The 26,970-nt window shown below is 40.7% G+C and overlaps 1 protein-coding gene across 8 annotated transcripts in view; it reads right to left on the bottom strand.

Moving 5' to 3' along the window:
* LOC108719816 (sodium channel protein type 5 subunit alpha) overlaps nucleotides 1-26,970 on the bottom strand; it is a 239,232-nt gene that overhangs the window by 91,863 nt on the left and 120,399 nt on the right. For all 8 annotated transcript variants that reach the window (XM_041567344.1, XM_041567343.1, XM_041567342.1 and 5 more), the window contains exons 9-12: nucleotides 19,126-19,267; nucleotides 18,034-18,231; nucleotides 17,675-17,860; nucleotides 15,162-15,545 (exon numbers count right to left, since the gene is read on the bottom strand). In XM_041567344.1, coding sequence (XP_041423278.1) covers nucleotides 15,162-15,545; nucleotides 17,675-17,860; nucleotides 18,034-18,231; nucleotides 19,126-19,267 — 910 coding nt within the window. The remainder of the gene's footprint in view (nucleotides 1-15,161; nucleotides 15,546-17,674; nucleotides 17,861-18,033; nucleotides 18,232-19,125; nucleotides 19,268-26,970) is intronic.

Raw genomic sequence — 26,970 nt, 5'->3', positions numbered from 1 at the left:
TTTATAGGGGGCCCTGGCACCACAGTTTTTTTAACTTATAAGGGGGCCTGACCATCAATAGCTTTTTATAACATGTGTGTGGGGGGTTACCTTTTTTAGCGCTGATGTCTGTGTGGTCTTATAACTGTGATGTGGAGTGGGCGGGAACTGGTGTGGGGCTTGGGGGCCAGGGTGGGCGGGGGGCCCTGAAAATTTTGTTGTACGGGGCCCCGTGATTTCTAATGGCAGCCCTGTTGGGTTTAGTTAATGTTTATATGGTTTTCTAGTAGACAAAGAATGAAGATCCATTATCTTGAAAACCCCCAGGTCCCATATCTGTAGTCTACAAACAAAGTTTAAATTCTGCTTGATGACTGCAGACCACCCCAAAGCTTGGCTTCTTCCACAGCAGCCCAGAGTCCACTGAGCATGTGCAGTGCCACTGACACTCAATAGATGTCTACTATTATAGAGCTGCTGAAGCTCTGAGCTGGTACAATAAGTTCAATATAAAAAATACTGTAATTTATTTTAGCATATTCTAGCCAAGTGGCTGTGCCCCTTTCATTTTACTATTGGGGAACAACGCTATAAAGCTGGTAACATGTTCCTTTGCAGCATGCGCGGAGCACAGCGAAATTCGCTACTGCTACTCCAGCAGAATTCTGCACTGAAATCCATTTCTCAAAAGAGCAAACAGATTTTTTTATATTCAATTTTGAAATCTGACATGGGGCTAGACATTTTGTCAATTTCCAAGCTGCCCCTGGTCATGTGACTTGTGCCTGCACTTTAGGAGAGAAATGCTTTCTGGCAGGCTGCTGTTTTTCCTACTCAATGTAACTGAACGTGTCTCAGTGGGACATGGGTTTTTACTATTGAGTGTTGTTCTTAGATCAACCAGGCAGCTGTTATCTTGTGTTAGGGAGCTGCTATCTGGTTACCTTCCCATTGTTCTTTTGTTTGGCTGCTGGGGGGGGGGGAAAGGGAGGGGGGTGATATCACTCCAACTTACAGTACAGCAGTAAAGAGTGATTGAAGTTTATCAGAGCACAAGTCACATGACTTGGGGCAGCTGGGAAATTGACAATATGTAGAGCCCCATGTCAGATTTCAAAATTGAATATAAAAAAAATCCGTTTGCTCTTTTGAGAAATGGATTTCAGCGCAAAATTCTGCTGGAGCAGCGCTATTAACCGATTGATTTTGAAAAAAAATTTTTTCCCATGACAGTATCCCTTTAAATACTGATTTACAGGGGGAATATATTTTGCTATATTTAACAAACAACTATTTCTTATGTAACTATAACATGATAAATATCTGAATGAAAAGAATGAAATAGGAGGATGATTTAGACAAGCTGTTTGTTGACAGTGTCACCAGATAAAGGTCTAGTGGTAGATCCTGGTCTAAATTCGGGGAACCTCTGGGTTAAAGTGTTGCGTGCCAACTGAAATACCTTCCCAAGGAATCCTTCGATTGTGTGCCCAATTTTAATTCCCAAGCGCACAAGCTCATGTGTGTGATGAGACGTCACATCAAGGTAATTAGCACAGTGATCCCCAATCCGTGATATCCGGATAATCAGCCAGTGGAAAATAAACTCTGCCCAGAAAGAATGTCAGCCTGGTGGGGGCGAGACATATCTATATTTACTTTGTATAGTTCAGTCCAGGTTTTGCTAAGCTGTCCCCTCTCACCAGCCGGCATGGGGGAGCAGGACCTGTCTCTTGTCTCTTAAATCCACTGCACATTTTTTAGATACACAGAATACCATCACCAAATGAGCATAGGTTGCCATGGTACTGCGGACATGTTTCCTAGACAACCATGATGCTGCCATTAGCTTCGTCTCCATGTGGCCCTAGTCGATTCCTGTAAAATATACCTCGCTCTTGGCTGCTATGGCAGGAAAGTTGGTAGTCCTCCATGTACTATAATAGACTATGGGCCAAGAACATGTTGTACCTCCATTTAAAGGAAAACTATACCCACCAAACAATGTAGGTCTCTATAAAAAGATATAGCATAAACCTGTTCGTATGTAAAACCCTGCTTCATGTAAATAAAACATTTTCATAATAATATACTATTATAATATATATAATAATATATACTATTCTAGTAGTATGTGCCATTGGGCAATTATAAAGAGAAAATTGCCGTTTTAAAAAATAAGGGCCACCCCCTGGGATCGTATGATTCACTGTGCACACAAACATACCAACAAACCATACTTGTTAGGTCACATGAGCCAATTAACAGACAGAGTTCTGTCTTTTGCTCCAACACTTCTTCCTGTTACAATTAGAGATGCAGTATTTCTGGTCAGGTGATCTCTTCCTGTTACAGTTAGAGTTGCAGTATTTCTGGTCAGGTGATCTCTTCCTGTAACAGTTAGAGCTGCAGTATTTCTGGTCAGGTGATCTCTGAGGCAGCACACAGACCATCACAAAATGGGAGTTCAAGGCAAGAGATGTAAAATGGAAAGATTTACTTAAATATATATACCAGTTTGGTAAGATTCTTTAATATGCCACTTAATATGATGTAAACTATCTGTTGCTTAAGTGTTCATTTTGGGGTATAGTTTTCCTTTAATTTTACCCTTTCTTTATTACATATAGCACTGACGTATACCACAGCACTTTGTAGCATTAAACATCAGTCTTTGCTCCAGTTGAGCTTACAATCTAATGAAGTTCAACTGCCTGGTGTGGGAAGTCCTCGGCATATCAGAACACCTGTTTCTAAGAGTTTATATGCCAAGGACTTCCCATACCAGTCAGTTGAATTGAAGAAGCCTCTCGGATGAGTAGTGAAACGTCTTCAACAATTACTTAGCAAGTCTAATTGTTTTAGAAATACTTATACTAGATAATCTAAGGCTACACCTCCACTTACAGAGTATGGTCAATTTTAACTGCCAATAAACCTGTCATAAGCAAAGAATAACTAAACCGACTAAGTCACCATAGGGACCCTATACAAGGGCCAACCCAAACAGTTGTTACCACCCTCCCAAAATAGACCTGGTAAAGACAATCCCATGTACCTGTCTTCCTATGGCAATGCAGCACAGCAAGCATGGGGGCTTCCATGGTAATCCTCTTCTCTCTTGCTCCTTGGTTCTCTTTCCCTGATCGCTGTCCAGGCTTATGGGCAATAGAAGCTAGGACCAGATTGGCTATTGCTTTTGGGGCTCTACCTTAAAATGACCGGTATGGGTCTTTAATTTCCCTGATAATAATATTTCCAAAACAGGACCAAATCAGCTTCTAGTGTGCACATTGCTTTTCGAAAGCCAAGTAGCAGAAGTGAAGCAGCAACCAATAACTGATCAGCTCTGCCTTAGGAAGACAAGTATGGGGAGAGCACGGACATTTCAAGGAGCAAGCTTGTAGTAGTTTGGGAAATACCCTGTGCAGGGCCCACTGTGATGACTTAGTGGGTTTAGCTCTCCTTTAATGGCTGATAATATTTCTGCTCTACAATAATAATAATAATGAATTAATTAAACCAATTAAAAATATAACTCCCATCAAAGGGATTCTGTCATGATTTATTGATTGTTTAAACTGCAAATAATTATCTCTACAATATAAAATTTCATTCCTGTATTTGTTTAGTTGTAATATTGGTGTGTAGGTGCATCTCAGGTCATTTTGTCTGGTCATGTGATTTCAGAAAGAGCCAGCACTTTAGGATGGAACTGCTTTCTGGCAGGCTGTTGTTTCTCCTACTCAATGTACTGTAACTGAATTTGTCTCAGTGGGACCTGGATTTTACTATTGAGTGCTGTTCTTAGATCTACCAGGCAGCTGTTATCTTGTGTTAGGGACCTGCTATCTGGTTACCTTCCCATTGTTCTTTTGTTAGGCTGCTGGGGGTTGTGTGATATCACTCCAACTTGCAGTACAGCAGTAAAGAGTGACTGAAGTTTATCAGAGCACAAGTCACATAACCGGGGGCAGCTGGGAAAACAACAATAAGTCTAGCTCCATGTCAGATTTCAAAATTAAATATAAAAAAAAAATCTGTTTGCTCTTTTGAGAAATGGATTTGAGTGTAGAATTCTGCTGGAGCAGCACTATTAACTGATGCATTTTTTTCTCACGACAGTATCCCTTTAACTTCTTGTGGAATAGGCCATTTATACTTTTTAGCTTTGGACTCATGTGACCCTTTACCTAACACTGCTCCTTCCATATTAAATCCATGGAATAAGTACGTACAAGAACAAGAAGCCCAAAACCCTGACTATGTGGTGCAGCGAGCTTTGGTGAAGTGCAACAGTCGCCAGCTGGGGGTGGCAAATTCACTTTACTGACAAATGAAAAAGTGCACTGTCCAGATACCCTGAAGGCCAAGGGTGTATAAGGACTTGAGGCTGGGATTTGTAGTTCATAGAACAGTCCAAGGCCAGTGAATATCGCATCCCTGGGGAAAATGAGTTCCCTTAGAAATCCCAAACTGCTTATTTATTCGCAGCCTAAATATTGTAATGGAAATTGCTAACAGATGCGGACCTGATACGGGTTTCCCGTAAGCCATTCCGAGAGCAATTGATGTAACGCAGTGGAAGGGAACATAATCATCTTTTCACAGAGCACAATTACGGCAATTCTTCAATAGCAACTGGAAATGACTTTATATCATTACTTTTGTTTAGGTATGGCCGGCAGGCTGGCTCACTGCTGCACATATAAACTGCTCACATATTTTGTGTTACATTGAGATTTTGGTACAGTAATGTATATGGTGTCAGGTTTAGGGACCAGGATGACTTGCCCGAAGGTATTTCTGCAGGGAATTTCTGATAGTGGCATTTTTAGTCTTTCAAGGGTTCAAATGTAACAGAACCCTGTGAATATACTTGCAGCAAATATACATAACTATGATTGTATATCTCAGTAGCTACTTTGCTTGGGTGTATGGAATGTATAGTGCAGTTGTGCATCTCTATAACTTCATGCCTGGCAGCAAGGATGGGATGTATAGTGCAGGTATGTGCCTCATCTCTGTACAGCAAAAAATGGAACGTACATTGAGGGTGAACTGTGTTTTCCCAAATTGTGGGTACAAGTGATGGAGTATTTTCCCACAAATTCAGAAAATACATAATTGCCAGCACATTTGGTAGTACTCAAAATGCTGGAAGTATTCCAAGTAGCACTGCGAGGTACAGACTTTGACCCATTCTATATGCCTGTGGCTACGAAATTAGTTTGCCTTATGCCAACTGTAAGATTATTTGTTAATTGGACATTAAAATAGCTGCGTTAATAAACTAAACCAGTCAATCAGGCATTAGAATTATTGCAGAGCTACATTAAACTGTATCTAAACAAATAATTAGATGATCACAGTGCTAGACCAACCTGTATCCAATCAGATCATTAGAATGATCACAGGGCTAGACCAACCTGTATCCAATCAGAGCATTGGAATGATCACAGGGCTAGACCAACCTGTATCCAATCAGAGCATTGGAATGATCACAGGGCTAGACCATCTTGTATCCAATCAGAACATTAGAATGATCACAGGGCTAGACTAACCTGTATCCAATCAGAGCATTAGAATGATCACAGGACTAGATCAACCTGTATCCAATCGGAGCATTAGAATGATCACAGGGCTAGACCAACCTGTATCCAATCAGAACATTAGAATGATCACAGGGCTATACCAACCTGTATCCAATCAGAACATTAGAATCATCACAGGACTAGACCAACTTGTATCCAATCGGAGCATTAGAATGATCACAGGGCTTGACTAACCTGTATCCAATCAGAACATTAGAATGATCACAGGGCTAGACCAACCTGTATCCAATCAGAGCATTAGAATGATTACAGGGCTAGACCAACCTGTATCCAATCAGAACATTAGAATGATCACAGGGCTAGACCAACTGTATCCAATCAGAACATTAGAATGATCACAGGGCTAGACCAACCTGTATCCAATCAGAGCATTAGAATGATCACAGGACTAGACCAACCTGTATCCAATCAGAGCATTCGAATGATCACAGAGCTAGACCAACCTGTATCCAATCACAACATTAGAATGATCACAGGGCTAGACCAACTGTATCCAATCAGAACATTAGAATGATCACAGGGCTAGACCAACCTGTATCCAATCAGAGCATTAGAATGATCACAGGACTAGACCAACCTGTATCCAATCAGAGCATTCGAATGATCACAGGGCTAGACCAACCTGTATCCAATCAGAACATTAGAATGATCACAGGGCTAGACCAACCTGTATCCAATCGGAACATTAGAATGATCACAGGGCTCGACCAACCTGTATCCAATCAGAACATTAGAATGATCACAGGGCTAGATCAACTGTATAAAATCAGAACATTAGAATGATCACAGGGCTAGACCAACCTGTATCCAATCAGAACCTTAGAAAGATCACAGGGCTAGACCAACCCGTATCCAATCAGAACCTTAGAAAGATCACAGGGCTAGACCAGGCGATGTGTGTTGAATTATTCCACTGTTTTTACACCACATAATAATACATCTGCCCCTTAGAATAATTAAACAAATCGTCTGCTTCGTAAGTAACTAGCTAAAGTTCCTCCTCTGGATACCTTACAGCTGGAAGTGATAGCCAACAGATATAACAACAAGCAGTTTAGGGAATCCCTTTCATAGCAAAACAAAGCATGGTAATTAATATCTAATAAATGGATCATCTCATTAGAGGAAAGATTGATTTTGCAGGGACATTTTGTACTAACATTCATTGGCAACCACAGTCTGCGGAACTCATGCAGAGTAACAATCTTATGAAGATGCACTCTCAATAGCAACATATTTATAGAAATAAAAATATATATTTTTATGAACATATTCATAAAAATAAAGCGAAAATTCTGCATTTTTTTTTCATTGGAGGCTGAGATTAAGGGGCCGATTCACTAACTTCGAGTGAAGGATTCGAAGGTAAAAAACTTCGAATTTCGAAGTTTTTTTTTTTGGGCTACTTCGACCATCGAATGGGCTACTTCGACCTTCGACTACGACTTCGAATCGAAGGATTCGAAGTAAAAATCGTGCGACTATTCGACCATTCGATAGTCGAAGTACTGTCTCTTTAAAAAAAACTTCGACCCCCTAGTTCGCCACCTAAAAGCTACCGAAGTCAATGTTAGCCTATGGGGAAGGTCCCCATAGGCTTGGCTAACTTTTTTTGATCAAAGGATATTCCTTCGATCGTTGGATTAAAATCCTTCGAATCGTTCAATTAGAAGGATTTATCGTTCGATCGAAGGAATTATCCTTCGATCGTTCGATCGAACTATCTGCGCTAAATCCTTCCACTTCGATATTCGAAGTCGAAGGATTTTAATTCCTAGTCAAATATCGAGGGTTAATTAACCCTCGATATTCGACCCTTAGTGAATCGGCCCCTAAAATTCATGACATAGATTAAAGGGAATCACCACCTAAAAAAACCTACTTTCAAATCAATGTAACCTGTATCAGCTTTCCTCTAGTGAGAACTGGACTCGCTTTCCAGGGAGCTGCTCCTTAACCTCTTCTGTAATAAACGTTTAATGATCTTTTATTGATGTTTGTTTGTAAACTGTGTCTTGGCCAAAATCCTACTCTGTGTCCTCATTTTCTGTTTAGTAAAATCTGGTCTCTGGCATTAATGATTTTTGAAGTAAAAGTTCAATTATCTGAATACTAAGGTTTAACCAATAATAATATTATTTTATGCTTGGGGGGGATAAAATGTTTAGGAAGAATTATACAAGCCGACTGCAGAACTCTATTCTATTTGCAGCACCTTCCACTGGTGTCAGTGGGAAAGGGACATGGGTTGTGTTTAGATCTTTACTTCTTATGCAGGATTGTCTGCATTATAACCTCTACTAGTGCAGCTGAACTAAAACTCCCAGAACCCCCCTAAAGCTTCAAGTTGTGGGTAGATTCTGAGAGTTTCAGTTTGACAACAAAAGGGCTATAGGCACCATCTCCCCCTACTATACCTGCTATCCCACAGTCACACTCCCTTCCCAGAGACTATTATCCACTGTTACTATAGGCACCATCTCTCCCTACTATACCTGCTATCCCACAGTCATACTCCCTTCCCAGAGACTATTATCCACTGTTACTATAGGCACCATCTCTCCCTACTATACCTGCTATCCCACAGTCACACTCCCTTCCCAGAGACTATTATCCACTGTTACTATAGGCACCATCTCCCCCTACTATACCTGCTATCCCACAGTCACACTCCCTTCCCAGAGACTATTATCCACTGTTACTATAGGCACCATCTCTCCCTACTATACCTGCTATCCCACAGTCACACTCCCTTCCCAGAGACTATTATCCACTGTTACTATAGACACCATCTCTCCCTACTATACCTGCTATCCACAGTCACACTCCCTTCCCAGAGACTATTATCCACTGTTACTATAGGCAGCATCTCTCCCTACTATACCTGCTATCCCACAGTCACACTCCCTTCCCAGAGACTATTATCCACTGTTACTATAGGCACCATCTCTCCCTACTATAACCTGCTATCCCACAGTCACACTCCCTCCCAGAGACTATTATCCACTGTTACTATAGGCACCATCTCTCCCTACTATACCTGCTATCCCACAGTCACACTCCCTTCCCAGAGACTATTATCCACTGTTACTATAGGCACCATCTCTCCCTACTATACCTGCTATCCCACAGTCACACTCCCTTCCCAGAGACTATTATCCACTGTTACTATAGACACCATCTCTCCCTACTATACCTGCTATCCCACAGTCACACTCCCTTCCCAGAGACTATTATCCACTGTTACTATAGGCACCATCTCTCCCTACTATACCTGCTATCCACAGTCACACTCCCTTCCCAGAGACTATTATCCACTGTTACTATAGGCACCATCTCTCCCTACTATACCTGCTATCCTACAGTTACACTCCCTTCCCAGAGACTATTATCCACTGTTACTATAGACACCATCTCTCCCTACTATACCTGCTATCCCACAGTCACACTCCCTTCCCAGAGACTATTATCCACTGTTACTATAGGCACCATCTCTCCCTACTATACCTGCTATCCCACAGTCACACTCCCTTCCCAGAGGACTATTATCCACTGTTACTATAGGCACCATCTCTCCCTACTATACCTGCTATCCCACAGTCACACTCCCTTCCCAGAGACTATTATCCCACTGTTACTATAGACACCATCTCTCCCTACTATACCTGCTATCCCACAGTCACACTCCCTTCCCAGAGACTATTATCCACTGTTACTATAGGCACCATCTCTCCCTACTATACCTGCTATCCCACAGTCACACTCCCTTCCCAGAGACTATTATCCACTGTTACTATAGACACCATCTCTCCCTACTATACCTGCTATCCCACAGTCACACTCCCTTCCCAGAGACTATTATCCCACTGTTACTATAGGACACCATCTCTCCCTACTATACCTGCTATCCCACAGTCACACTCCCTTCCCAGAGACTATTATCCCACTGTTACTATAGACACCATCTCTCCCTACTATACCTGCTATCCCACAGTCACACTCCCTTCCCAAAGACTATTATCCACTGTTACTATAGACACCATCTCTCCCTACTATACCTGCTATCCCACAGTCACACTCCCTTCCCAGAGACTATTATCCACTGTTACTATAGGCACCATCTCTCCCTACTATACATGCTATCCCACAGTCACACTCCCTTCCCAGAGACTATTATCCACTGTTACTATAGGCACCATCTCTCCCTACTATACCTGCTATCCCACAGTCACACTCCCTTCCCAGAGACTATTATCCACTGTTACTATAGACACCATCTCTCCCTACTATACCTGCTATCCCACAGTCACACTCCCTTCCCAGAGACTATTATCCACTGTTACTATAGGCACCATCTCTCCCTACTATACCTGCTATCCCACAGTCACACTCCCTTCCCAGAGACTATTATCCACTGTTACTATAGGCACCATCTCTCCCTACTATACCTGCTATCCTACAGTTACACTCCCTTCCCAGAGACTATTATCCACTGTTACTATAGACACCATCTCTCCCTACTATACCTGCTATCCCACAGTCACACTCCCTTCCCAGAGACTATTATCCACTGTTACTATAGACACCATCTCTCCCTACTATACCTGCTATCCCACAGTCACACTCCCTTCCCAGAGACTATTATCCACTGTTACTATAGGCACCATCTCTCCCTACTATACCTGCTATCCCACAGTCACACTCCCTTCCCAGAGACTATTATCCACTGTTACTATAGGCACCATCTCTCCCTACTATACCTGCTATCCCACAGTCACACTCCCTTCCCAGAGACTATTATCCCACTGTTACTATAGACACCATCTCTCCCTACTATACCTGCTATCCCACAGTCACACTCCCTTCCCAGAGACTATTATCCACTGTTACTATAGGCACCATCTCTCCCTACTATACCTGCTATCCCACAGTCACACTCCCTTCCCAGAGACTATTATCCACTGTTACTATAGGCACCATCTCTCCCTACTATACCTGCTATCCCACAGTCACACTCCCTTCCCAGAGACTATTATCCCACTGTTACTATAGACACCATCTCTCCCTACTATACCTGCTATCCCACAGTCACACTCCCTTCCCAGAGACTATTATCCACTGTTACTATAGGCACCATCTCTCCCTACTATACCTGCTATCCCACAGTCACACTCCCTTCCCAGAGACTATTATCCACCGTTACTATAGGCACCATCTCTCCCTACTATACCTGCTATCCCACAGTCACACTCCCTTCCCAGAGACTATTATCCACTGTTACTATAGGCACCATCTCTCCCTACTATACCTGCTATCCCACAGTCACACTCCCTTCCCAGAGACTATTAGTATAGGTACCATCTCTCTCCACTAAATTAGGCTAATGCCAGACATGGTGGGCTTGTGATGTACTACTTCAATTATTGGAGATAATGCTGCTATATCAACAGAAGTTGAAATGAAATATTTCTTATTGTCTGCACTGGCTTAATCCTCAGCATTGGAATGATGAATATCATTCACATGGAAACCCCCCATATCAGCAAACACAAAGCTCTATTTCTTAAGAAGACACGGCCAAAATGCCAAAAAGTCTTTCCATGTAATATTAATCTTCTTTCAGACAGAACAATAAAATGATAAGTGTAACGGAGAAGCCACTAAGAAGCACAAGGATTACAGATGGAACAAGGGAGTATTACGGGGGCTGTTTTTAGAAGTGGGGGGAAGTGTCTAACTAGGGGTATAGGGCACTCACCAGTAATGTATTAAAGGACAGTTAAATAAATGTTTTTTGACAAATATCTGCTTTCTTCCAATATTTCAAAAACTACTCAACAGGAGAAAAGTAGTGTACGATCGGCCTCTCCAACAGTAAGTGAAGAGACAATTCAATGTTACTAATCATAGGGCACATTCAGCCTCTGTAACTCTTCAACAATCCGCTGTCATTCTTATGTGTTTATACACCGGGGCTCTGGGGCATTTACCGGGTTTTCTGTTGTCCTGATAATTAGGCTTCTAGGTAGATGGATGATAGACAGTCGATAGATAGACAGATAGGTAGACTGATATGATAGATGACAGAGAAATAGATAGATAGATAGATAGATAGATAGATAGATAGATAAATAGATAAATAGATAATAGATAGATAGATAGATAGATAGATAGATAGATAGATAGATAGATAGATTAGATTAGATAGATATTAGATAGATAGATAGATAGATAGATAGATAGATAGATAGATAGATAGATAGATAGAGCGATAGATAGATAGATAGATAGATAGATAGATAGATAGATAGATAGATAGATAGATAGATAGATAGATAGATAGATAGATAGATAGATAGATAGATAGATAGATAGATGATAAATAGATAGATAGATTAGATAGATAGATTAGATAGATAGATAGATAGATAGATAGATAGATAGATAGATAGATAGATAGATAGATAGATAGATAGATAGATATATAGATGATAAATAGATAGATAGATTAGATTAGATAGATAGATAGATAGATAGATAGATAGATAGATAATAGATAGATAGATAGATAGATAGATAGATAGATAGATTAGATTAGATTAGATAGATAGATAGTAGATAGATAGATAGATAGATAGATAGATAGATAGATAGATAGATGATAGATAGATAGATAGATAGAGCGATAGATAGATAGATAGATAGATAGATAGATAGATAGATGATAAATAGATAGATAGATTAGATAGATAGATAGATAGATAGATAGATAGATAGATAGATAGATAGATAGATGATAAATAGATAGATAGATTAGATAGATAGATAGATAGTAGATAGATAGATAGATAGATAGATAGATAGATAGATAGATAGATAGATAGATGATAAATAGATAGATAGATAGATAGATAGATAGATGATAAATAGATAGATTAGATAGATAGATAGATAGATAGATAGATAGATAGATAAATAGAGGGAAGGATAGATGATAGGTAGTTATTGTGTTTTGGGTAGCCGAGGAGGAGTAGAGTATAACAGTGCTTTATTAGCAGGCTCTCATGCAGCCATTACACAACAGTAACTTTCACTTTTAGGCTGACAGGAAGTATGCACAGTATAAGTCTGGGCACAGTGACATCTACAGGCCATTTGTATAAACACCACAGTAGTGTTAAAGGGATCCTGTCATCAGAAAACATGTTTTTTTCAAAACGCATCAGTTAATAGTGCTACTCCAGCAGAATTCTGCACTGAAATACATTTCTCAAAAGAGCAAACAGATTTTTTTATATTCAATTTTGAAATCTGACACGGGGCTAGACATTTTGTCAATTTCCCAGCTGCCCCTGGTCATGTGACTTGTGCCTGCACTTTAGGAGAGAAATGCTTTCTGGCAGGCTGCTGTTTTTCCTTCTCAATGTAACTGAAGGAGTCTCAGTGGGACATGGGTTTTTACTATTGAGTGTTGTTCTTAGATCTACCAGGCAGTTGTTATCTTGTGTTAGGGAGCTTTTATCTGGTTACCTTCCCATTGTTCTTTTGTTTGGCTGCTGGGGGGGAAAAGGGAAGGGGTGATATCACTCCAACTTGCAGTACAGCAGTAAAGAGTGATTGAAGTTTATGAGAGCACAAGTCACATGACTTGGGGCAGCTGGGAAATTGACAATATGTCTAGCCCCGTGTCAGATTTCAAAATTAATTACAAAAAAATCTGTTTGCTCTTTTGAGAAATGGATTTCACTGCAGAATTCTGCTGGAGCAGCACTATTAACTGATTCATTCCCATGACAGTATCCCTTTAAGGTTATTCTTATTATTTGATTCATATATGCCTGATCTAATACATAACTGAATACCACATTAAGATGAGCCTTTTCCACAGATCATAGAGAGACAGATAAATATATAGTTGAGAACTTGAGATATATAATTATGCAGTTTTATTAGGAAACAACTGGCAGCTCTGACGAGGACAAGTATGACAGTTTCCACTCACATGGATAGACACAAAAGTGAATGACCTGTTATCTTTTACAATATAAGATGTATTTGACTGCAATATGATAAACACCCTAAATTTGTGTATTTCAGCACAATGCTAATTAGGCCCATCTGTACTTGATGTTAGCCCATTAAATACATTCACCAATGCAGAAGCTCTTCCATTCACACAGCAACTTTGGCAAAGTGCAGATGATATTTAGTGATGGGCAAATTTGCGCCGTTTCGCCGAAAAATTTGCGAAATTTGCAAAACGGCTAAAAATTCGCAAAACGGCGCCGGCGTCTCGCTTTTGACGCCGGCGAATTTTTGCCACGAATTTTCAGGGGCGTTTCATGGATTTATTCGCTGGCGGCGAATCGCGCAAATTCGCCGCGAATTCGCGTCTTGCGAATAAATTCGCCCATCACTAATTCTATTCATTAACACACAATGCTCGCACCAGTATGTCCATCAATAAAGTGAAGGTTCAGTTGTGTGAAGCACAGAATCCCGTTTTTCTGCTCCCTCTCAAGCAGCCATCACCAATGTTTCCTTCATTGTAAGCCCATGTCATGGTTACACAACCTTGAATTGTTCTCTTGTATACTTGCAAAATGTTGCAATAACATTAAAAGTTCACATTAACATTTTCAGGTTCGTATTTAGAGAACATGGGGCCCTTGGTGGGGTGGGAGACTTTATATTTCAGGGATGCCCATCATGCAGCTCTTACTACATGTTATTGTAAATGCATGGCAGTAAAGTAGTTTGCTATGGGTACTGTAAGTCTAGCGTCAGTCATAGGGGCAAATTCACTAAACGCCAAAGCGCCTAACGCTAGCGTGAATGCGCCAGCGTAGCGCATTTTCGTTAATTCGCCGATTCACTAACGGACGCTGGTGTAAATTCGCTAGTGTTACTTCGCACCCTTACGCCTGGCGAATTTGCGCAACGGACGTAACTTTGCAAATTCACTAAAGTGTGCGTTTTTCTGAACGCTACCTTTTACGCCAGACTTCCTTCGCCACCTCAGACCAGGCGAAGTGCAATAGAGTAGATAGGGGTTGCTTAAAAAAAGTTAAAAAAATTTCTAAGTCCCAAAAAACGCTGGCGTTTTTTCAATTTTTATGGGTGATAGGCTGAAAAAGATCGAAAAGTTTTTTGGGGCTACCCTCCCCCTACATTTCCTAACTCGTGGCACCTTAACTATACAGTGGGCACATGTGTAGGGCAAAATAAACATTTTATTTGCTGTTTTGAAGGTTTCCCAGGCTTGTGTAGTGCTGCTACATATATCTCCATTGTAACTTGAATTTGGCGCCGTATGAAAAATTAACCATCGCTAGCGTAACTTTGGTTTGCTTGGCGAATTAACGCTAGCGCAACTTTGCAATCTTACGCTCCCCCTGAGCGCAACTTCGGATTTTAGTGAAATTGCGTATCGCTGGCGAAAATACGGCGCACCAACGGATCTTAGTGAATGTCCCAGATAGGGTTTACAAAGAACACTGCTGCAAAGCTAAGATCTCTCAAGAACACTCACTTGGTCAATAAAATAAAAATAAAAATTGTACTCACATTTTCTTCAGCACTTGATTTTTCCACAATAACTGCTGGTAATAGTAATCCACCGGGTGACGTAGGGTTAGAATAAGTCCCAGCTCCTCCAACCAGTGACACAACCCCATTGCAATCCACAGAGCTATTTCTCTTTCCATTCTGGGTGAAACCTGGCGTATTTATGAAAGAAAGAGGGCTCATCTGACTCTGAGTGCTCTGCCGCCTGCCAGTCCGGGGAACCAGCAGGGATCCTCGGTGACCATCGCTGCCATTGCTGACTTCATCATCCGCAAACTCCGTCTCAGAGTAAAGGTCTCGGTTGCGGAATCGAAAATTGAAGATACTACCTTGACTTATCCTGCGTTTGCCAGAACCAGGGCCAAAACCAATGCCAAGTAGGGACTGTGAATTAAATCAGCACAAATTGGTACAAATTAGGTTACAGATTAGGGATACACTGGAAAAGTCTCATTATATGGTCAATAGATTTTTGCTTGCTTTGTTGCCCCTAGCTTCTATGGAGGTGTTGCTGGTTCAGACTGTAGGTGTAATCTTGCCTAAATGACAAATAAATGGGTCTTTACCAGATGGTCTAATAAATTGCTCAATTTGAAGACTTGGCATTAAGTGTCCATTAGGTTTGCCACCTGGCCGGTATTTTACCAGCCTGGCCAGTAAAAATGATGGCTGATCCCGATGTTATTAATAGGGAAAAAAGATAAATATGTAGGAAGGTCAGTGATCCCAATGTTATTAATAGGGAAAAAAGATAAATATATAGGAAGGCCAGTGATCCCAATGTTATTAATAGGGAATAAAGATAAATATATAGGAAGGTCAGTGATCCCAATGTTATTAATAGGGAAAAAATTATAAATATATAGGAAGGTCAGTGATCCCAATGTTATCAATAGGGGATAAAGATAAAAAAATAGGAAGGTCAGTAATCCCAATGTTATTAATAGGGAATAAAGATAAATATATAGGAAGGTCAGTGATCCCAATGTTATTAATAGGGAATAAAGATAAATATATAGGAAGGTCAGTGATCCCAATGTTATTAATAGGGAATAAAGATAAATATATAGGAAGGTCAGTGATCCCAATGTTATTAATAGGAATAAAGATAAATATATAGGAAGGCCAGTGATCCCAATGTTATTAATAGGGAAAAAATGATAAATTTATAGGAAGGTCAGTGATCCCAATGTTATCAATAGGGGATAAAGATAAAAAAATAGGAAGGTCAGTGATCCCAATGTTATTAATAGGGAATAAAGATAAATATATAGGAAGGTCAGTGATCCCAATGTTATTAATAGGGAATAAAGATAAATATATAGGAAGGCCAGTGATCCCAATGTTATTAATAGGGAATAAAGATAAATATATAGGAAGGTCAGTGATCCCAATGTTATTAATAGGGAATAAAGATAAATATATAGGAAGGCCAGTGATCCCAATGTTATTAATAGGGAATAAAGATAAATATATAGGAAGGTCAGTGATCCCAATGTTATTAATAGGCAATAAAGATAAATATATAGGAAGGTCAGTGATCCCAATGTTATTAATAGGGAAAAAAGAAATATATAGGAAGGTCAGTGATCCCAATGTTATTAATAGGGAATAAAGATAAATATATAGGAAGGCCGGTATTTTTTTCCAGAAAAGGTGGCAACCATAGTGTCAATAAACAGCCCAAATGATTACTACATAAGCTTAGGTATTGGCTGAAATGGAATCCTCTTTATCCCATTCATGGGCTAGTATCAGGAGTAAAGTCAATAACACCCAGCGCCTCCCCAAATAAAGAAGCCGTTGCATGGTAAAGCCAGGTAAGCAATTTAACCTGTTGGCCAAGAGAGCTATGCCACAGGAGCTTACTAAAGCATATTCGTAATACAGGTATGGGATCTAATATCCAGAAAGCTCAGAATTACAGAAAAGCTGCCTCCCATATATTCCATCAAATAATCCAAGTTTCTAAATATTATTTCCTTTTTCTCTGTAATAATAAAACAGTAGCTTGTACTTGATCCCAAGTAAGATCTAAGTAATCCTTATTGGAATCAAAAGCAGTTTATTGGGTTTATTTGTTTTATCTAGTAGATATAAAGTATGAAGATCCAAATTATGGAAAGATTAGTTATCCGGAAAACCTCAGATCCCGAGCATTCTGGATAAAAGGTCCCATACCTGTAACTCCTAAGTATGAAACCATTCAAATGAACCTGAGCACAGAAATGCGATCTGTACTTGATCCGAACTAAGATATAATGAATCCTTATTGGAAGCAAAAGCAGTTTATTGAGATATTCTAGTAGATTTAAAGTATGAAGATCCAAATTATGGAAAGATCTATTATCCGGGAAACCCAGATCCTGAGTATTCTGGATAACAGGTCCCATACCTGTAATTATACAGTATGAAACTATTCCAAGGTTTCAAACCATGAAAATGAACCTGAGCACAGACATGTGATTTAAATTCACGAATTTAACAAAATAATTTTTAGAAAGTAGGATTACCATCTTGCGGAGACTTTCCTCATCCGACTCGCCCCTGGGGAGTTTCATATCTTCTCCATACTCTTCGGTTTCAGATGATTTCTTTTTCTTCCTCCTGTTTCTCCTCTCCTTGGCACTTTTAGAGCTAAACGGTGACATTTCACAGGAACTGTGGGATGCAGCATCTGGTCCCTTGTTGGCTAATGCCTGGTTATAAAGGAAATATAAAATAAATATTTGGAAGTTTTGGTAAGAACAATAAAAATGTGGCCATAGTTAAAATAATAGGCCCAACTGACCGGAAGTAAAATGAGGAATGGTCACAAACTACTGTAGCTCAGATCCCTGTAATATATATATTTGGGTGTCTATGTGCTAACCTCTTGTTCTTTCTTTATTTGTTCCATGGCTTGCTGGAATTCCTTCTCTTTTGCTTCTGCTTCGGCAATGGTGGCTTGGTTCTGCTCTTCATAAGCCATAGCCACTACGGCCAGGATTAAGTTTACAAGGTAAAAAGAACCCAAAAAGATGACGAAGACGAAAAAGATCATATATGTCTTCCCTGATGCTCGGAGAGTCTAGAAACAACAACAAAAAAATGGATTCTCTAATAAACACAAGTGGTTATAAGGGGAGGGAGATGTCATAGTATGTGAGGCCATAGCTATGGGCAGGGTCAGTAAGGTATTTGTGGGAGTAGGTAGTTCCCATTCATGTAGGGGGACCTTGGAAGACATGAAGGTTTCTGTAGAACACAGTGTAGAAAGTGGAATCTGTTCTCTGCTAGATCTTTTCAGTCTCCACTTAGAGGAAGAAAAGTGTGTAGTGCAAGGAGTTGAGGCAGTAAGGAATCAGAGAATCTGCAGTAGGGACCCCTTTTCAGACTGAGAGAAGGAGCCACGAAACGAGGTGCAGCCTATTCAGCCTATTCATTTATATGAATAAAAGAGTGAACTGCCTGAGCTGAAGCTCTTACCCAGGGCTGGTCCTATCAAATGTGGGGCCTAATTGGGACCATGTTGGCGGGGCCCCTAGACAAAGTGTTGCTGGCTACTGACACACCAAGTATTTAGGAAAATAAGGGCATACAGGCACAAAATAGAAAGGAAAGGGGCAGACAAGGTAACATAATAGGGGCACACAGGGTAAGAGAGAGAGGGAGGAAATAGGAGAGTGGACTGGGCCAATTAGTTTGGGGCTGGGCCGATTCAGCTTGGGAGCAGGCTTGGTTGGATTGGGGGCAGGCAGGGCCTATCAAGGTTGGAGGAAAGCTGGGCCTATGAGAGTTGGGGGCGGGCTAGACCTATGGATTTGGGGATGGGCTGGACTCTCAAAGTTGGGGGCAGGCCAGGCAGCATCATGTGCTGAGGGAAATATTATCTGTGCTGCCCTCTGGTGCGGGGCCCCCCAGAGGTGCGGGGCCCAATTGGGCCCAATTGTTCCAATTGGCCTAAGGCCGGCCCTGCTCTTACCTGTTGATATAAGTTTTCCCAATAGTCCTGGGTCATGAGACGGAATAGAGAAAGAAATGCCCAACCAAACGTATCAAAACTGGTGTAGCCATAATTTGGGTTTCTGCCAGTCTTCATGCAAATAAACCCATCTGGGCACTTCCTAGAAGGACCAAGGAGAAGCAGGAAAATATTGGCTGTATGCGAAATAAACCTTACAATAAATAATAATGACCCTACAGAGATTATAGTCCAAGCATGTATGTTAAAAAACCCAGATATCTGCTAAATAAGTATCAGACCACAATAAGCCCCTCCACAATAATCCAATAATATTCGTCATACACAAATATGTTTTCAGTTTCATCCCCTCCTCTTTGTATTCAATCTATTGTGCAAAGTTGGTTAATCCTTGCTAGTGATGAACAAATATATTCGTCAGCCATGGATTCACTGCGAAATTCCGCATTTCGACATTTATGAATCTTCTGCGAAACTGCTGCAAAAATTTGACATTTGTCGAGAAAAAACGCAGACAAGAGAAAGCGCTCGTTGACTTTAAGGACAGAGACACACGTGGAGATTCGGGGAGATTAGTCGCCCGGTGACAAATCACTTCTTCTTCGGGCAAATCATTTCCCCAAACTGCCTTCCCGCCGGCTACAATGTAAATCGCTGGCAGGACGGCACTCGGAGTGCTTCGTTTCCTGAAGTCGCCCGAAGTTGCCTCACGAGGAAAGTTCGGGCGACATCGGAAAACTAATCGATCTGAGTGCCGTTCTGCCGGCGATTTAAATTCTAGCCAGCGGGAAGGCAGTTCAGGGAGATTAGTCGCCCGAGGAAGAGGTGATTTTTCGCTGGGCGACTAATCTCCCCGAATCTCCATGTGTGTCTCTGCCCTAATGCATTTCAACAAAATAGTCACCATAAGAAGAAAAACATTAACTTGAATGCATTATGACAAAATTCCGCCATAAGAAAAAACACCCATGGACTTTAAAGGAGAAGGAAACCCTTTTGCAAAAAACGGGTACACCCCACCCCAGGTAGACTCCCCTCCCTCCTCCCCCCAAACTAACTGCCCCCCCCAGGGAAAACGCGCCATAATCCATACTTACCCCTCGGCGCAGATTCTTCCAGCGGATTTCCACGCATCCATTTTCTGCGTCCTCGGGAAGCTGACTAAAAGATCGCCAATTTTCATGTAATTCTGCGCATACGCAGTTGTCACAAACCGACAAACTGCTCCAACTGTGCATGCGCAGAAATACCGATCTCTCAGTCAGCTTACAGAGGACGCGGAAGATGGATGCGTGGAACTCCGCTGGAAGAATCTGCTCCGAGGGGTAAGTATGGAGTATGAGGCATTTCCACAGGGGGGTGGTAGTTAGCCTGGGGGAGGAGGGAGGGGGTCTACCTGGGGTGGGGGGTACGGGGTTTTTTGCAAAAGGGTTTCCTTCTCCTTTAACGCATTAGGAAAAAAAGTCGCCATAATAAAAAACGCGCATTGACTTTAATGCATTAGGACAAAATTCCGCCATAAGAAAAAACACCCATTGACTTTAACGCATTAGGACAAAAAATAGTCGCCATAAGAAAAAACACCCATTAACTTTAATGCATTAGGACAAAAAATAGTCGCCATAAGAAAAAACACCCATTAACTTTAATGCATTAAGACAAAAAAAGTCGCCACAAGAAAAAAATGCCTATTAATGCATTTGGAGTGAGAATAATTGTCGCGCGTAAAAACGCCCATTGACTTCAATGCAATTTTTTTCGCTCATCAGTAATCCTTTCTGGTTTCCTTCCCATCATCCACAGTTACACACACATTTGACAGCAGAACATATTATTTTTTTACAGTGGCACTGCCTACCATATTATTGGGTTACTATTCTACTATTCTGTCCTTTAAAAGCATAGTAAAGGCTAACATTTCCACAGTCTATCCAAATATCGCACAACTGGCATTTGCTTTGAAATTTTCCGGGTCCTCATTCCACACATGTTCTTTGTTTCCCAGAAAGTTGGCGGGATTACAATTCCAGTATGAAATAAGTTACTAAAGTGCACCGAATATGAAATATTATAATTGCAAAATGAAGCTTTGTGTTGCGTAACAATTAATATGCAAATGGGACGTTACTTGTTTTTTCTGAAAGCTAAGGCTGGCTTATTAGGGTAATCAAAGCCCATACAAGTTAATTCAGAACATACTACAATAAGAACGATTTACAGTTCTGCTGGGAGTGGCAAACCCTGTTTAACGGAAGCATTAGAATGACCGAGGGAACATTGATATGGGAATGTTGGTGCAGTCAGCCAGAAGCCAAAAGCGAACAGAATGTGACATATGATGGGCTTGGCCTTCAGCATTAAAGGACCACTGTACCTTTTTTTTCTTTTGTTATTAGTCTACAGGCAAATATTAATTTAATAATAAATTATTAAGGGGGTTGTATTCCAGTTTGCCAATATGCAGGTGCCATTACAAAGCCATTTCAGTGTTACATTTGACTAAGGTGTTTAATTTCTCTAGAGGCATAACCTAACCTCAAAGCTGCTTTATAACCTTCAATGGTCCTAATATTATCCTTAGGCTAAGGCCACACTAGGCGATAGCGCCGCGATTTGACTCGCGGCGATCTTTTCTCTACTGTCGCTCGAAATTGCCTCGCTAGGCGATTTCGAGCGACAATAGAAAAAAGATCGCCGCGTGTGTTTTTACGCTGGCGATTTTTCGCGATTCCCCATAGACGCCAGCGCAAAAGTTTCCCCAGCGATTGCGGCTTAAAAGTCGCGGCGAAAAGTCGCCGCGAGTCAAATCGCGGCGCTATCGCCTAGTGTGGCCTTAGCCTTAGGGTGATGACATATGGGGAGATTTACCCGCCACGGGTGAGAAATCTCCTGAAAATGCTTTCCCACCAGCAACTATGTAAATCAAGTTACTTTGGCTTTCTAAAGTCGGCCATAGGTGCTTGCGAGGAAACTTCAGCAGCTTCAACGGGAAAGCATTTTCGGGAGATTTGTCGCCTACAGTAGTGCATTTTTATTGCGGGCGATACATTGTGATATAGTTACATAGATTGTATTGAAAAATAATAAGTCCATCAAGTTCAACCTATCCAAATACACTGACCCCTCTATACACTCACATAAATAATCATACACTTACTTTAGATATTAGTATCACAATAGCCTTTGATATTATGTCTGTCCAAGAAATCATCCAAGCCCCTCTTAAAGGAAAACTTTACCCCCAAAATGAATACTTAAGCAGCAGATAGTTTATATCTGGGATCCCCAACCTTTTCAACCCATGAGTAACATTCAGAAGTAAAAGGAGTTGGGGAGCAACACAAGCATGAAAAATGTTCTTCGGCTGCCAAATAAGTGCTGTGATTGGCCATTTGGTAGCCCCTATGAGGATTGTCAACCTACATTGAGGCTCTGTTTGGCAGTACACCTGGTTTTTATACAACTAAAACTTGTCTCCAAGCCTGGAATTCAAAAATAAGCTCCTGCTTTGAGGCCACTGGGAGCAACATCCAAGGGGTTGGAGAGCAACATGTTACTCACGAGCTACTGGTTGGGGATCACTGGTTTATATCATATTAAGTTATTAAGTGGCATATTAAAGAATCTTACCAAACTGGTATATATATTTAATTAAATCTTGCCCTTTTACATCTCTTGCCTTGAACCACCATTTTGTGATGGTCTGTGTGCTGCCTCAGAGATCACCTGACCAGAAATACTGCAGCTCTCACAGGAAGAAGAGTGGAAGCAAAAGACAGAACTCTGTCTTTTAATTGGCTCATGTGACCTAACATGTATGGTTTGTTTGTGAGCAACGTGAATCCTACGATCCCAAGGGGCAGCCCTTATTTTTTTAAAATGGCAATTTTCTATTTATGATTACCCAATGGCACATACTACTAGAAAAGTATATTATTATGAAAATGGTTTATTTACATGAAGCAGGGTTTTACACATGAGCTGGTTTATGCAATATCTTTTTATAGAGACCTACATTGTTCAGGGTGTATAGTTTTCCTTTAAAGGCATTAACTGAATCAGCATCACAACATCACCCGGCAGTGCATTCCGCAACCTCGCTGTCCTGACTGTGAAGAACCCCCTACGTTGCTTCAAATGAAAGTTCTTTTCTTCTAGTCTGAAGGGGAGGCCTCTGGTACGTGATCCACTTTATGGGTAAAAAGGTCCCCTGCTATTTGTCTATAATGTCCTCTAATGTACTTGTAAAGTCTAATCATGTTCCCTCGACCCTCGCAAGTGCCTTTTTTCCAGAGAAAACAACCCCAACCTTGACAGTCTACCCTCATACTTTTAGTCTTCCCTCCCTCTAACCCAGTGATCCCCAACCAGTGGCTGATGGGCAATATGTTGCTCTCCAACCCCATGGATGTTGCTCCTAGTGGCCCCAAAGCAGTTGCTTATTTTTGAATTCCTGGCTTGGAGGCAAGTTTAGTTGCAGAAATACCAGGTGTATTACCAAAATGAGCCTCCTGTCGGTTGACAGTCAACTACCAAATAGCCAATCTCAGCCCTTATTCAGCACCCCCACCAACATTTTTCATGCTTGTGTTGCTCCCCAACTCCTTTTACATATGAATTTGGCTAAGGGGTAAAAAAAGGTTGGGGATCCCTGCTCTAACCAGTTTAGTTGCACTTAGTCTCTGCACTCTTTCCAGCTCATATATATCCCTCTTAAGGACTGGAGTCCAAAACTGCCCCCATACTCCAGATGAGGCCTCACCAGGGACCTATAAAGAGACATCCCCCAGTGTGCCATTGTCTGTATGTGTGGGAAGGCCACAAAGGCTAATAATTCCCTTATAAGAATCCCTAATTGGCCTTAGTCAAGGGGCATGACATGAAATCCTTGGTGTCTGCTGTTGATGAAATCCTTGGTGTCATGACAAACTCCTGAGATATGTCTAAGCCTGTACACAGAGATACCTTAACATTAGGCCAACATAGGTTTTCCTCTTGTACAAAATACAATTCAGCCAGACACCATAAACCCATGTTAGCATATGGATACCTCTATAATTACCAAGCAAAGTTCTGCTATATAGTTATACTATTTGAATATGCCAGTGATAGTAATGCAATTTGCTAAGGGCATTTGAGAGTATATAGGGAATAGAAGCGCATTGTAGAAACTCAACATGGGACCCATTGAATCAAGCACAGTCCTCAGAAGCCGAGTATCGAAATGCGAAGCACTGTGCACTTACATGTTCCCAGGAATCTAACTCAAATAGATATTTGAAAGGGTTTCAATTGAATAGGTAGCCATTATTCTCTAAGGTTTACCTACTCTAAAAGAAGTTCTCTTACAACTCAACACACTGACAGATACTGCTGACAGCACCGTTGAAGTGATTTATCTAAGTCCATTAAGGATAACACATCCTGACTGGTAAGGACTGCTAGATCAAATCAGTGCTACAGCCTGGCCGAGTCCAAACATGGCCTGAACAACAACAGGGACAAAAGCAACTCCTATAAAATATCCATAGGCAAATTGACTTTATTAAAGGGATACTGTCATGAGAAAAAATGTTTTTTTTTTCAAAACACATCAGTTAATAGTGCTGCTCCAACAGACTTCCACACTGAAATCTGTTTTTCAAAAGAGCAAACTAATTTTTTTATATTTAATTTTGAAATCTGACATGGGGCTAGACATCAGTTTCCCATCTGCTCCCAGTCATGTGACTTGTGCTCTGGTAAACTTCAGTCACGCTTTACTGTTGTACTGCAAGTTGGAGTGATATCAACCCCTCCCCCCAGCAGCCTAACAATAGAAAAATGGGAAGGTAACCAGATAACAGCTCCCTAACACAAGATAACAGCTGCCTGGTAGATCCAAGAACAGAACTCAATAGTAAAATCCAGGTCCCACTGAGACACATTCAGTTACATTGAGTAGGAGAAACAACAGCCTGCCAGAAAGCAGTTCCATCCTAAAGTGCTGGCTCTTTCTGAAATCACATGACCAGGCAAAATGACCTGAGATGCACCTACACACCAATATTACAACTAAATCAAAATACACTTGTTGGTTCAGGAATGAAATTTTATATTGTATAGTGAATTATTTGCAGCGTTATTTAGAAATAAAAACAACACCATAAAAATCATGACAGAATCTCTTTAAGGCACACATGGGCAACTAAAGGAGTTTCATGTAAATTGCAGTTCCAAGCCCTTCCAGTGAATTGAATGCACAATGATGGAGGGATCGGCACCATCTCAATCCAAGCATGCTTGACAAAGGGGAACTAACCCGAAATGTTACACATTTGCAATAAAAACGCAAGGGCTTGTCTCTGCTTGTAACTACCTTGTGTGCCAGTGAATTCATTTTGTCACCTCAAGGAGTTGTCACCCTGTTCACGTTCAGCTAGTTGGATGGGTGCTAAAACACAATTATTAACTCTCTAAAGTAAGAATTTTAACTCAAATCATAAAATCTATTGCATGTTTGAAGCTTCTGGGTGAAATAAAAGTGGAGTAAACCCTGCTGAATGATCTGGTGGAACAGGTATGGGACCTGTTATCCACACAATGGTAGGGACCTGGGCTTTTCCGGATAACGGATCTTTCCATAATTTAAATATTTATACCTTAAGTCTACTAGAAATTAATTTAAACATTAAATAAACCCAATAGGCTGTTTATGCTTCCAATAACGATTAATTCTATCTGAGTTGTGATCAAGTACAAGTTACTCTTTTATTAATACGGAGAAAAAGGAAATCATGTTAAAAATTTTTGATTATTTGGATAAAATGGAGTCTATAAGAGACGACCATTCCGGAAATCGGAGCTTTCTGGATAACGGGTTTCCGGATAACATGTCCCACACCTGTACTCCTTTTCATAATTAGAAGTAACTCTTGGACAGCTATGGCTCTATAGTTCCCATACTATCTATTTTAATGAAAAATCCAATATCTTTTAGCTGAATTCATTGGTCTTTCCTAATTTTTGGAAAAAAGGAGCTAAATGGAAACATTTACACACTAGAAAGTGATCTGTTGCCAAATACTCTCTGCTTTACGGAATTTTAAGCGAGGAGGTTATTCCAGAAATACATTTCCCATAACACATTAAGTATTCTTTAAAAGTGATAGTTCTCAGGATTGATTGACATTAACAGTGTCCCAGTCAAAACACATTAGTTTGGTCAATAATGATGGTTCAGCAGATGCTTTGAGCTGTTTGTTTGACTGTGGTAACTTTTGGAACGTGAATCCACAGGCTTTCTGTAGAAGGTATTCCAGTAATCAAGCTGGGAAAGCCAAATGTTCCTTTGACCAGAGAATCTTTAATCCCTGTGCTGTGTCAAGGGAAAGCAAAGCTAATCAGGTACCTCTCTGCTTTTTTAATAATGCAACCCAAAGAGAAAACATGAAGTAGGATTAATCTAAGATCTACTGTGGGTTGAGTTTAGTCTCAGATAAACTATGACTCTCTCTAGTTCCAAGATATAACTACGCCTAGATTTTCTCCATCAATCATTTATTTAACATAACTTAAAGGGTCATAAATCAGTGCCAGCATAAGTATTCCTCTGTACTTAGCACAATTCAGCAAGAAAAGTCCCCTAAGTTTGCTCATAGTCTGTACAGAGAGATCCCATAAAACTATGGCAGTATAGGTATTCCCCTGTACTAAGCACAATTCAGCAGGAACAGTCCCTAAGTTTGCTCATAGTCTGTACAGAGAGATCCCATAAAACTATGGCAGCATAGGTATTCCTCTGTACTAAGCACAATTCAGCAGGAACAGTCCCTAAGTTTGCTCATAGTCTGTAGGGAAAGATCC

The sequence above is a fragment of the Xenopus laevis genome, chromosome 6S, assembly GCF_017654675.1.
Source record: "Xenopus laevis strain J_2021 chromosome 6S, Xenopus_laevis_v10.1, whole genome shotgun sequence".
In the NCBI taxonomy this organism is placed as follows: domain Eukaryota; kingdom Metazoa; phylum Chordata; class Amphibia; order Anura; family Pipidae; genus Xenopus; species Xenopus laevis.
The sequence above is the reverse complement of the archived record's forward strand: the minus strand, read 5'-3'. Positions and strand labels throughout refer to the sequence as shown.